The following is a 13,033-nucleotide window of genomic DNA, read 5'->3' as shown; positions in this document are numbered from 1 at the left end:
CCTAATACTCTTTCTGGTCCTTTCTAGAAAAATCCAATTAACTAATTTATGCAAGTAAACGAGATAATTGGTTCATGATATTAAATGTCTTACGTACTTATTTTTGAAAATAAAAACAACATTTAAAATTAATTTATTCCCCACCAATTACTTATTGATCAAAGAGGAACACTTTAGTTAAGTGTATTCTTTAAAAAAAAAAATCAATTCATGATATTTTGATTTTGGCAAATAATAATATTGGAGAGTTGGAAAAAAAATAGAGTTTTTGCAAAAATAATTATTGAGCAGTGGAGCAAGTTTTCCAATATGAACTAAAAAGCAGTTTGTTTTCCTTTGACGGACCCAGCATTCCCTGACTGCCGTGGGCACTACTAAAACTACTTTTTTACTCTCTACTTCCTCACTTCTCTTTCTCTTTCCTTCGGATTCCAAACAACCCCTTCTTCTACCTCTCTCTACTCTATTTTATACAACCTTTTCCTTCTGTTTTTACTGTCCTCATATACTTATATATACACACCCCATACACAGCTCACTATCCAACCAAGGGAGGGTTTTCTGAAAGAGAGAGAGAATAATTAAAAAGGCCTTTGCCTTCATCTTTGCTATTGCAAGAGAGAAGGACCAGCTATTCAATTACCTTCATCCATCTTCTACTTCCTTCTTTCTCTCTTTCTTCTTCTTCTTTCACCCTCCTTCTTTCAAGAAACTCCAGATCAGCCATGACAACCTGCGGCATCGATGTTGCGCCCGAGCAACTCTGTTACATCCCCTGCAACTTTTGCAATATTGTTCTTGCGGTATCTTTGATTTCAAAGCTAGCTTTTATGATTTCGTCGGAGATCTGCTTTTCGGCTCTTGCATGTTACCTAATTCATACAATATCTTCTTGTTTTCAAATGCCAAACTATTGTATTTTACAGCACGCACACACACACACACACAGTACACATACTTGGTTGGTTTCTTTTGCCTCTTTCTTTTCCTTCTTCTGTACACATCCAAGGGCAAAATAATTCAATCAGATCCTGAAAAGAAAGCTACCACTATGCGTGTGTTTGTGTGTGTTTGCGCTTTTGTGAACCAGTGGGTGTGCTGTTTTAATTCCCTCTTTCTTTCTGGGTTCCTAGTTGTTGTTACAGTCATGTCTCCATCTCCGGACTTTTCCTTTTCTCCTTTTCTTTTCTTCTTCTTTTGCAGTCAAATAAAAGTCATATCTGGAGAGGACCTCAAGAAGGTCACACACACACACAAAAACAAAACCATACACACACGGTGTTTTCCCCTTCCCGTTCTGAGCAAGTGCGGGTGAGGCTAATTGTGCCAACTGTGCTAGCTAGCTAGCTGTTTTGAGAAATATTGTAGTTTCCTCTTGAAAACGCCAAAACAGGCACTATATGTTAAAACTGTTGATAGGACAAGTCCTCTCCACCCTTTGATTTCCTATCTCTAACCTGTAACCTAATTGACCTCTCTAGCTTCTGCTAAAATCAACTTCTTCTGAACTATACATCCAGGTGCTTTCTCATGTTTTTAAATTGGAAAACAAAAATGTAAATCTCTTCAGGAGTACTCCCAGTTCTAACATACGAGAATAAACCCTGGATCGTAGCATCTTTCAAGTTGACAAGTTTTCTTTCTTTTTCGAGTAAAACCAAGCTGCACCCTTTTCCTCAAAACCTCACTTCTCAACTTACTTTTTTTATCTTTAACGGGATGAGATGATCTGAAATATGAAATAATTGCGTGATCTAGTTTAATTTATTTTGTTTTTCATTCTCTGGGTGTTTAATCAACTTTCCTCCTTGTATAATGGAATATTATTGTGTTATGGACACAGGTGAGTGTTCCATGCAGCAGCCTGTTTGACATTGTGACCGTTCGATGCGGGCACTGCACCAATCTATGGTCCGTGAACATGGCCGCCGCGTTTCAGTCACTGTCATGGCAAGATGTTCAGGTAAGGTGCAATATAATAACACATAAATGCCACGTTTTCAACTAATTGGTACTTGATTTTGATGAATACTCGCAAGTACTAACATAACACAAATATAAATAAAATAGCGTCTTTGATTTCTGGATCCTAGGGTAGGGTTTGTGGGAGTTATTCCTTTTGACAAAATCGAAGCCCCTCTGGTAGGTTCTGTGTGCTAAATCGAGTATTTCAAAGCAAGCATGTCTGTTATTTCTACCTGAGAAAGAGTACTGAAAGCCCTAGCTACCTGCAGCCGCCATAAGCAAAACCTATTCGTTTTCTTTTTTGCACTTTTAGTAGAGGCGTCAGGTTCTGTCCTAACCCATCAAGGCAACTGAAAATCTATCTATCTCTCTCTCTTCATGGCTTTTTGAGATGATATACTTTGGGTATCGATTTCATCGACATGTATCTATGTATGTATATGTGGGAAATATGTTATGTTAGCCATAGCTAGGTTTAATGATTTCTTTTCAAGATCCTTGTCGTCTCCAAGGCAAGCACACTCCTGTGGATCGGATGACTCGATTCTCAATTTTTAAAAAATGGTATCTTGCTCGGTGTAAATCCCTAAAATCTAAGCCCTTCATTTCCACAACTGTCAATCTGGGTTTTCTGTAAGTACTTTCATTCATCTGATTAGTTGCATTTCCTGTCTTATTGCTCAGTGATATTAAAGGCACTTTCGTTTCTCTCTATGAGAGGCCATCATTATTTCTTCACGTCTGAATCACAGTAAACCCACATTTGCTGCTGCCAGATACCTAGTCAGTTAATTTATTCACCCCATTTTTATTTCATGCAAACTAACTGGTCCCCGTCTGGTTTTTACACTCAAATTACTTTTCAAATATTTCAATATAAAATCTACATTTTAATCTATATTTATTTTTAAAAAAATAACATTTAACAGTAAATTTAATGATTAAAAAGCAAAGAATTCTTCATGTTTATTATAAGTCATCATGGTGCCACCACTTTAATTGTATGGCTAAGTTTATCTTCCAAGCTTATTATTAAGATTTTCATTTGCAGGGACCCGGGCACTGCAACCCAGAGTACAGGATTGACACTGGCTCCACCTCCAAATGCAACAACAGGATTGCAATGCGTCCACCCCCCACTATTGTAACTGAGGAAAGGGTTGTCAACAGGCGTGAGTATATATCTATATATACATATATTAGGCTTTACCAAGTTTAATATTCATTCTCAAATTCATCATAGCCACACATATGGAGCCACCTAGTTTCCTTAAATAAAATAAAATATCCACATTGTCATTGACGATATTGATCTTATCTGAGTTGTTATTTTCTTTTCCAGCTCCCGAGAAGAGGCAGCGCGTACCTTCTGCTTATAATCAGTTTATAAAGTAAGTAAAACTTTACGAATAATTTTACTGTATATATAAGATGTAATTGGTTGCATAAAGCACTTTGAAACGTCTTTGTTCTTACGCAGGGAAGAGATTCAGAGGATCAAAGCCAATAATCCTGATATCAGTCACAGAGAAGCTTTCAGTACAGCTGCCAAAAACGTAAGTATCAGATAAAAATCGCTGGAATTATTTTACCCTATTTTAATATATATCTTCTTGATAACTATACTTAATTACTGAATTTTCTCTTTTTAGTGGGCACATTTTCCCCATATTCACTTCGGGCTGATGCTGGACAGCAACAACCAAGCTAAGATGGAAAATGTAAGTACATACACAGAAGCAATTTTTTTTTTTATCAGTAAAAAATAAATGAATAAATATAGAACACTTATGAAATACTCTAACCCTTTTTCAAAACATTCACATAAGCAAATATTTCTATTTACATCACTTATTTCAAGAGACAATAGTTGTGATCCTCCGTAGCAACATATTTATTTCATGCTTTTCGATTTTTCTATTAAAGAATATAACACTTGGCAAAAAACTATATCAACAGAATTAATATTAGCTTTTAATATAGCATCAACGTTTTAACTGGAGAAACAGAAAATGAGTGAATCTGAAAAAGATAAATAAATAAAAGAAAGTGTTAAATTATTAAGTATGGAACGTACTCTTGTTTAAGGATCATTGCTACAAAACATTGTTTGATGAGATGATATTTGATTTCAGGTTTCTGAGAAACATTTAATGTCAAGGGCTGCGCTAATGAATAAATGAAAGCTATCTTCATCATGATATCATACTATGGGTCCTGAGTTTCGTTTGAATCTGTCAAGAAAAAAAAGTCCAACCTATTATGAGTTTTAAGGACATCTGCACTTTTCTTTTGTTAATGTACTTGTCACTACTTAATTACTACTTGTTCAATGGATGCTTTAATTTCAAGCAAGAATGTTAGTTTCCCTTATCATCTTTTAATAACTTATATTTTCTACCTGTTTAAAATCAAGTATAAAACATATATACTTGATCTTCTTGAGCTTATATATGTATAATCCTTTGTTTGGAGCACAATATATTGACATTTTCTTTAAATTATCATAGGGTAACTATTCATATAAATAGATTTATTTTTAAACGTGTTAGTTAATACACTTCTACTGCATCATTATTTTATTGCGTAATCTATGTTAAAAAATTATAGTGAAAATTTATATTTTAACACCTTTACCACTTCAACTTTATCTTAAAATATTAATATAATTAATTATTAAATGACTGTTTATGGATTGTTAAATTATTAATTATTAATTATTGCTTTAACTATATTACATGCATTCAATTATTAGTCATAAATGTGTTTAATTTATTTGTTAGAAGAAAAGAAAATTAAATAATAGAAGTAAGAGTGATTAAGTTAGTGTCATCAACTAAAATATAAATGTCATTAGACCCCATACCACATCATGGTACCGGCACAATTCAATTCAAAATAGCCCTACCCTATACCCTATACATTTCACCCTATAATTCAAATAAATCAGACTAAAAAACATGTAAGTACTTATAACATTTTTGTTGTGGTCCTCATTGGATATTATTGACTTCATAACATAAATGTCTTTCTGTTATAGTATCATGAATTAATTGTTTCTTTATCGCAATAGCAAGATAAATAGTATCATTCGTGCCTTCAAAAGGCCTGAGGTTGTTTCTTAGTAAATTAAGAATGCATGTCTTGATCTTCTTTAGTCAAATAAAACAAAGAAATTATCTCTAGTAAGTTCAGTTCTGTTGGAACAAGAGTTACACAAAGAACACATACCTAAATATCTACAACTACTTACATCTTTCACATAACTTAGTTGAATTCATTTCACATATAACATTTGGGACTATGACCCTTAAAATTAACTAAATGAGTGGTTGGTCCCCTAGTTTGATGAGTTCAAGCACTAAATATTATATAGTTAACTATATTTTTTAAGAAGCTTATTTTAGATATAGAGACTACTAGATGAAAGTACAATAACTCAGATAAAACTATATATGCACTATTTATAAATTAAAGAAACTTAATTAATATCTTAATAATATCTCTCATTCTCTCCTTTTAAATCTTAACAAAATAACAAAGACGAATGTGTTTAAAAGTGCATTATAATAACTTTCTCATTGAATAATTTATATTCAAAACACAATCTCATTTATCTAGAATTTATAGTATCTCTTTATTAAAGTCCTCTATTAACTAATTAAAAAACCACTGATGATTTGTTTGGTATATTAAAAAATCATAAAGGTAAAAGTCTTCACATTTCTTTGAGAAATTCGTAAATAATGCTTATTAAGGTATCAGTAGTAATTAAGGAACTAAACACAAAAGGAGAAATAATAAGTTCTATTTAGGGTACAACTTAGAAAGGATTTGACCCTATTATTTCATACGAGACGATATTAAACATCAGTCAATGGTGATTTTTGTGCAATAACTTTTATGTTTTAGCACTAATTATCTAATTTTTGTATGTCACTCTCTCATTACAATTGAGTATCATTACCTAAAAAGTATTCTAACTTTTTTTTTTTCGATTCTCTTATCAATTATAACATATGATTTATGCTTTAAGAGCATTAATCAATTCCTTTCTAACTTAACTTTTCCTTTATAAATATCACTGTTAGATAATTAATAACACTGATCTACCCTAACCAATCAAAGCATCTATTTCTTTTGGATTCATTTGAATGTCAGGTAATGTTAAAAGAAAGGTGGAATGCACTTTTTTTAGTCGCCAACTTGTCATCTTGGGACAACAAAATTCTAACGTTTTAAAATCCAAACAAACATTTAGTAGCAAACGAGAGAGTTGGGAGAAAAAGCTTAATTTTTTCTATTTTTTTTCTCTTTAATTTATATGTAATGTAAGTTCTGTGAGTGTGAGATGTTTGATGAAATGGACTGGTAAGACTACAAAATATACGTTTCTTTTTACTTTTCAAAGTAAAATATCTAAGAGAAGATTTGGTCCTGTACCAAGCACACTCCAACTCATAAATTAACAAAGGCCTTTTCGAAAAGGAATTTTTGGACCACCATTTTGGCATTATGGCATCCCCATCAAAAACACACAGGAATCTCCATGAAAGCACTAAAAATGAAGCAGCTCCTTTTGCAGGTTGCTTCAAAAATTTGGCTACTAATTTGAGTATTGACCAGCTCGTGTGTTGTCCCATTAAGAAACTACTCACGGACAAAGGAAAAAACAGATTACACAAAATGATATCGCCATTCACGGTCCCAAAATTCACTAAAAACTTGTGCAGAAAAAGCTGTGAAAAAGTTAAAATTAATCCCATTGGCAGAATAGAAGAAACATGCTTCAACTAGGATAAGTTCTACAAGCATCTTATGTGTATAGACTCTATGGTATACTAGGAAAAAAGTTTGACAACTATAGAGTTTCTTTTATAAGAGTTCTTATTCTAGAATCTACGGTGATGGATATGAGAAAACTACAAAATTATATGTTTATTTGAAAAAAGTAAGATAGATTAGGTATAGGAGTTGAGAGGGAGAAGGAGAATGAAGTGAGATAATGTTGTTAGAGTAAGAAATGAGAATATTATTAGGGTAGTGATATATATAGTTTTAAATTTGATTATAATATTTGGATAGTTAGAGTATTATAGTATTAAGTTATGTTGGTCAGTCTGACAATGAGAATCTGAAACGTCAAAATCATGTCTGTTAAGCATTGATTTCTTTTGAATGTCATTTCATGTCTGACTTTCTCAGCCCACCACTTACTGCCATAGAGAGCCACAGCAGAAGCAGAACCCTTCCTTTTCGCACTCGCCGTGCCTTGAAGTTAATGCCATTTTTGTCTTTCACTATTTGCTTCGCATCAACTTCAAACTCAGCCTTATCATACATACCAACCCATCTTAATTCATACCATTTAATGCTTCATGCTACTTTATAATCGTATTTAATGATCAATCCTAAATCTATATATTTGCTGTTAGACACACCGAAATATAAATATACTTACTTTTTAATCAGTTCATAATTTTTTAATGAAACAGTCATTTATTATTTCTATTTTTAACATAAAATACATCAATGTTTATCTTTACAACAAATAAAAATAATAAACGGATTTGGAGAACAAATTTGTTTTAGAAAAATTATTTAAGCAATGATACGTTTTTATTGCTGTTTTAAATATGTCAGAAAAACCTTAAACTACATTCCGCTCACTTCTTTTATGCCAACCTAAGTTTTTTTTTTCACATGTATTAAGAAACAAGTTTTAAAGTTTATCAAACTATTCTCTATTTCAAAAAATTGTATATCTTTAATTAATACAGAAAAAGTAATTTATTTGAGTATAAATTAGAATTAAAAAATAATGATGAATTTTCGAAAGATGAACATGTCAATTAATTTGAAATTTTCTAAAGACTAAAGTGACTAGTGTTTTAAGTTACTTTTTTTATTTATTTCATAAAGAAGTATAAACTTGAATTAATCAATTTAAATATAAAAAATATATAATGCATATGAATTTAAATTAATCATTTTACTATAAAAAAATTTATATTCAACATATTGCAAAAATATTTTGGAATCAAAGATTATTCGTAGCACAATAAAAAATAAAAAAAATGTTTTATGAACTATATTATTTTGAGATAGAATGAAAAGGATTGATTGAAGTTTTTTGAATGGCATAAATATTATTTTTCAATATTTTTGTACATTATATGTTGAGTTTAATATATATAAACGTAAAATAATTTTATTTTCTCATCCAAAGTTTAAGTCATTATTAGGCATGTGAACATTTTTATTAAATATTTATTTAAATTAAACAATAACCCATTACGATTGTTTTTGTCTGGTATATCAATTTGTCGTTACTGAGAGAAGAGATCAGGGAGGAGAAAGACTAGATGGACCCAAAGCCTAGCCCATAGGGGCAACAACCTACAATCCATTGTTAGAAGGATCTATTTAATAAAAAAATGGTTGTGGTAAAAGAAATTATCTTCTGTTCTTTTTATAGATATGTTAAAAGTTTCATAAGTTTTCTTGAATTTAAAATGATTTGTAATGATTAAATTAATAACTACAATTATTTATGTCAGTTGAAAAGTTATAGGAACAACTATACATATGTTTTTAAATGTTGGCAAGTATAAGAGAGCCTACTAACTTATAATAGGGATTATCTTATATAATTTTTTAAGGTAAAAGTTTATTCCATCTCCATTTTTATATTTAAAAGATATAAGATTTTTTTGTCTTATTTTCATCTTTCATCAAGTGACAGATATACTTTATATTCATATCATATCCATTTTTGTTACTGTTTAAATATCAACTAAATCCTTTTTAATGAAAAATTAAAAGTAAAAAAAAATATAATATTATCAAGTATTAAATATCAAACATCTTATATATTACATGTCAAATATTTAGAAAAATTATAATTATTATATATTAAATGTCAAATATTTAGAAAAAATTATAATAGTATAAATTTTAAATAAGAATACAAAATAACTATTGAGGAAAAGTAAATAAATTATATAAAATATTTCAAAATTAATATAAGTAAAAGTTCACCAGCATCTATAAATTTTATATGTATTAATTAAACAAAGTTGATAAAATTAAAAGAATTTTACAAAAATTTTAAAAACAATAAATATTTAATTTTAAAAATATTTAAAATGTTTCAGTTTTTTTTTATACATCGATAAATATTATATTTAACGAAACCATAGAAATAAAAAAATATTAAACTTATAATAATTCAAATTTAGATATAATTATTTTATTTTATGAACTTCATTGTACATTATATACTGTGTAAACAAGATTTATAATAATAACATTAAATTATTGTATTAAAATTACACTTATGAGAAAAAATTAAAAAATAAAAATAATAATATAAAAAATCATCAAAATAATATTCTATATAATAAAAGTAAATAACAAATAAAATAATTAAAAAATTAAAAAAGAAAAAACAAATTGATACACTATGAATAAAATCTCACAAAGGAAATGTTGCATAATTAAGGGTATGATAAAATGAAAAAAAAATCTTGAACAAATGATAAACCTTTCCAAATATTAAAATAGTTAAGTTTTTATATTAATTAGTAAGTTATTATATTTAAAATTAAGAGTAAAAAGATGAAAAAAAATAAACAATAAATAAAGTATTTTTATATGATAAGTATTTTAATAATTTAAACGAAAATAAATATATATATATTATCACATGTATACAAATGGAAACAGACGAATATATGCATACTTATTTCATGCTTAATTGAAAAAATTGAATATTATTAATATTTACAGGTCAGTTGGTCATTTCTACCTAAAAATAAAGTGCTTGGATAATTTAATAAAATCCTAATTCTTTAAGTATTCAATGTATCATAAAAATGTAATAAAAATTTGAAAGTTTTCCAAATTATAGTATAGAACTTAACATGTCTAAAATTGTTATGAAGTTATTAAAGTTCATATTTATTTTGAGATTAATTTTATTCGTGTACTCTAAAAAAGATTGATTTTTAACTCGATCATATATATTAATTTAGATTTTCAAAAAAATCTGTTTTTTTTAATAAAATTGATTTTCATTAATTCAAATTTTTTTTCTATATTTAAACTGAAATATATTTCACTCTTGGGATTAATTTGAATATATTTTAATAAAAAATTGAATGAAACCATCTGACAACAATTCCTACTGAACCATTATAGAAAGAAAAAAAGAATTAAAAATATTTTATAGGATTACAACAAGAAAAACTGTTTTAAAAACCAAAAAAAATATTAAATATATTTTTGTATATGAATAAAGATAAGGAATTGATTATTGATAATTTCAAATTACCGTTAATTTTATATTGTTCATAAGGTAAGAGGTACGTGTACTTTTTTATATTATACACAAGTTCTTATTATATATAGTTTCTTTATCTTGATCGTGCATAAAAATTAAAAATAAAAAGGTGTTAAAAACTTATTTTTTTAGTTATTGGCTCCGTAGGTAAATTCATTTTGAATTGATAATTAGACTATCTTCTTCAAAAATATTAAAGAAGTTGAGGACTTAAGATGACCAGCCTATTGCAATAATGATCTTAATTAGTTCATTTATAAATCTCATATTTTTTTGACTTGGTGAAACATTGTAATCACTAAAAGTCTTATTTGTTTTTTCTTTTATGCATTTTTCATGCCATATATATTTTAAAGATGTGGCAATGTAATTTGTGTACTGTTGTTCTTATAATGCAGGTTAAGTCAAAATAAATCTACTTGAAATATTGGGGGAAGTATTTAGAATCATTGACATAATAGACCTTTGTTTAGATTTTCCAAATATTACCAAAACATAATCATTGATTAGAGATTACTTAATTACCAAAAATAGAGACTACAGCGTGGCATTTAACTTTGACTAAGTGACAATGGCTAATAAACTTGTTTGTGTTTGTCAAAATTTATGAAATTTTTAAGTGATAGTTGAATTTTCACTAGATGGTAAAAATATGAAAAATAAAGTGACTATCATTATTAACAATGTTCAATTTTTTTTTCCTAAACCATTAATGTCATGATTGCATATAAAGTAACCATAAAAAAGAAAAATAAATAAAAAAAGGTAGGGAAAATCATTACGACGAACCAATCTATACTGAATAACAAGTTGTGATTGCCACCAATAATCACTGCAACTATTTAAAAAGATGAGAAAGGGAAAAAGTATAAAGGTTTAAACTATTTAAAAAGTCTTTATACAGTGGATGATTGTTTTAGTTATTAAGGTATATTTGTTTATTACCTATAAAAAATTAGCTAGTATATTTATAACGTGTGATTCTTATTATTAGATGAGTTTCTGATTTGTTGTAATAAAAAGTTTTAAATATAACTCAATCCCACAAAATCAACTTGTAAAGTGAGGTTTGCACTCACTTATATACTATGAGTTGACCTTATATTTAATCTATGTGGGACTTTCAACACAATTGATATAAAAAAAGATCTTGCGTAGTCAAAATAAGGGTTTGAGTTATAATGTTTTTATTCATTAAATAATTAATTAATTTTATTTTATTAAAAAAATAAGTGGGTTGGTGAGTCAATCCGACTCATCACGATTTCAACTCGAGTAAGCCGAATTCTTAATAAATCAGATTAAAATTGACTCACATCAAAATTTAATATTTTTTTAATCCAATCCGATTTGAACTTGTGATGAACTAGCTTGAAAGATTCACGGATTTTAACACATTTTGACTCTAGTAATAAAAAGATATAGTTACTAATGGAGAAACTTAGGTTGACGAAAATATGGGGTAGTATAAGATGAAAAAGAAGGAGGAAAGGATGGGTATGATAGACATATTGGTTTCCAGCACATGGATGATGCTTTAGGAGGAAAAGGATGGTGTTTGGTTTGATGAAGAGAAAAGCAATGGAAATTGAAGAATTTTGGGTGGGGTCGAAGGAATGGGGGAGTTGTAAAGAGGTAAACGAGTTGAGTTGTGATTTGTGTGGCAGTGACACGTGATTCCTTAGCTTTGGGGGTATGGCATCCCGTTCCTATCGCAGGATTGCTTCCTACCTTTAATCCAAATTCTCCATTTCCAACCTCTTCTATCTGTTAGGACCACACTCAGATGCTTCTCATCTGCATCACCCCAACATGGAAACCGGAATCTGCCTCCTCCACATCATTATTCTTTTCATTCTCATACTATTCTTTTATTTCCTCCCTATATCTCTCCAACACACTTCTAATAACACATTCTCTATATAATATTTCTATGCAACACACCAAATTAACAATATATTACAATCACTGATTCTGACAATGACAATCAATCATGTCACTCCAAATAAGAGTTCCTTGCAAGACCCTCGTAAACCATTTATTTGTGATCCTTGCAGAACTTTTTCTGGTCTCCAATGTTATGTCACTTTTAAGAAATTCAGTCTCAACCTTCATGTAATGGTTAAAATTTTCAAGAAATCTTAAGAAATCCAATTTTGTTACTTTTACTAAATTGTATTTCAAATAAATTTTATTTAAGAATTTCTTTAATTTTTCGAGCTGGAAATTTGTGTTTTATTTTGGAGGAATTATTTTTTATTTAATTTTCTTATATTGAAAAAACTAGCTGTTTTAAATATGAGCTCTTTAATCATATATATATATATATATATATATATATATATATATATATATATATATATATATATTTCAAAACTCATTAAAAAATACACCAACAGACATGTTATTAATTGTTCTGCATACTAGATGTTATGTAGTAAGATATTTATTAGATAAAATATCTTAGATATTTTAAGCGGTTAAGATATGTATGAGTAACTAACCACATTTTTAGGTAAGGTTATTTTTATTTGGCTTATAAATACAATGACAGGACAAAAGTTCAGGTACGTTCCCTCTACGTTCCACTTATGCTAGAGGAACTCTAGATAATATTCTACAGTGATAATATAATCACTTTCTGACTTGAGCGTCGGAGTATCTTCGCGGGTACCTCCCGCTCTGTTGGCGAAAGTAGACGAGGAAAGACATTTACACCGAAAC

General features: G+C 28.8%; 1 protein-coding gene across 2 annotated transcripts; it reads left to right on the top strand.

Moving 5' to 3' along the window:
* The first annotated feature begins 419 nt into the window (after window positions 1–419).
* On the top strand, window positions 420–4,338 carry YAB5 (plant-specific transcription factor YABBY family protein). 2 transcript variants are annotated; one of them, XM_088105167.1, is made up of 8 exons: window positions 420–803; window positions 1,204–1,311; window positions 1,844–1,963; window positions 3,017–3,137; window positions 3,308–3,356; window positions 3,446–3,521; window positions 3,618–3,686; window positions 4,101–4,338. In XM_088105167.1, the coding sequence occupies exons 1-8, from the start codon at window positions 726–728 to the stop codon at window positions 4,146–4,148; spliced, it is 669 nt and encodes a 222-aa protein (XP_087961293.1). In that variant the 5' UTR covers window positions 420–725; the 3' UTR covers window positions 4,149–4,338. The 2 variants fall into 2 exon arrangements, with proteins under 2 accessions (XP_087961293.1, XP_047159342.1); XM_047303386.2 differs by lacking the exon at window positions 1,204–1,311 and having other exon boundaries at window positions 430–803.
* The last annotated feature ends 8,695 nt before the right edge of the window (window positions 4,339–13,033 follow it).

This window comes from Vigna umbellata, chromosome 1, assembly GCF_029865625.1.
Source record: "Vigna umbellata cultivar VRB3 chromosome 1, Vumbellata_1.0, whole genome shotgun sequence".
Taxonomy (NCBI): domain Eukaryota; kingdom Viridiplantae; phylum Streptophyta; class Magnoliopsida; order Fabales; family Fabaceae; genus Vigna; species Vigna umbellata.
This window is presented reverse-complemented; position numbering and strand designations above follow the sequence as displayed.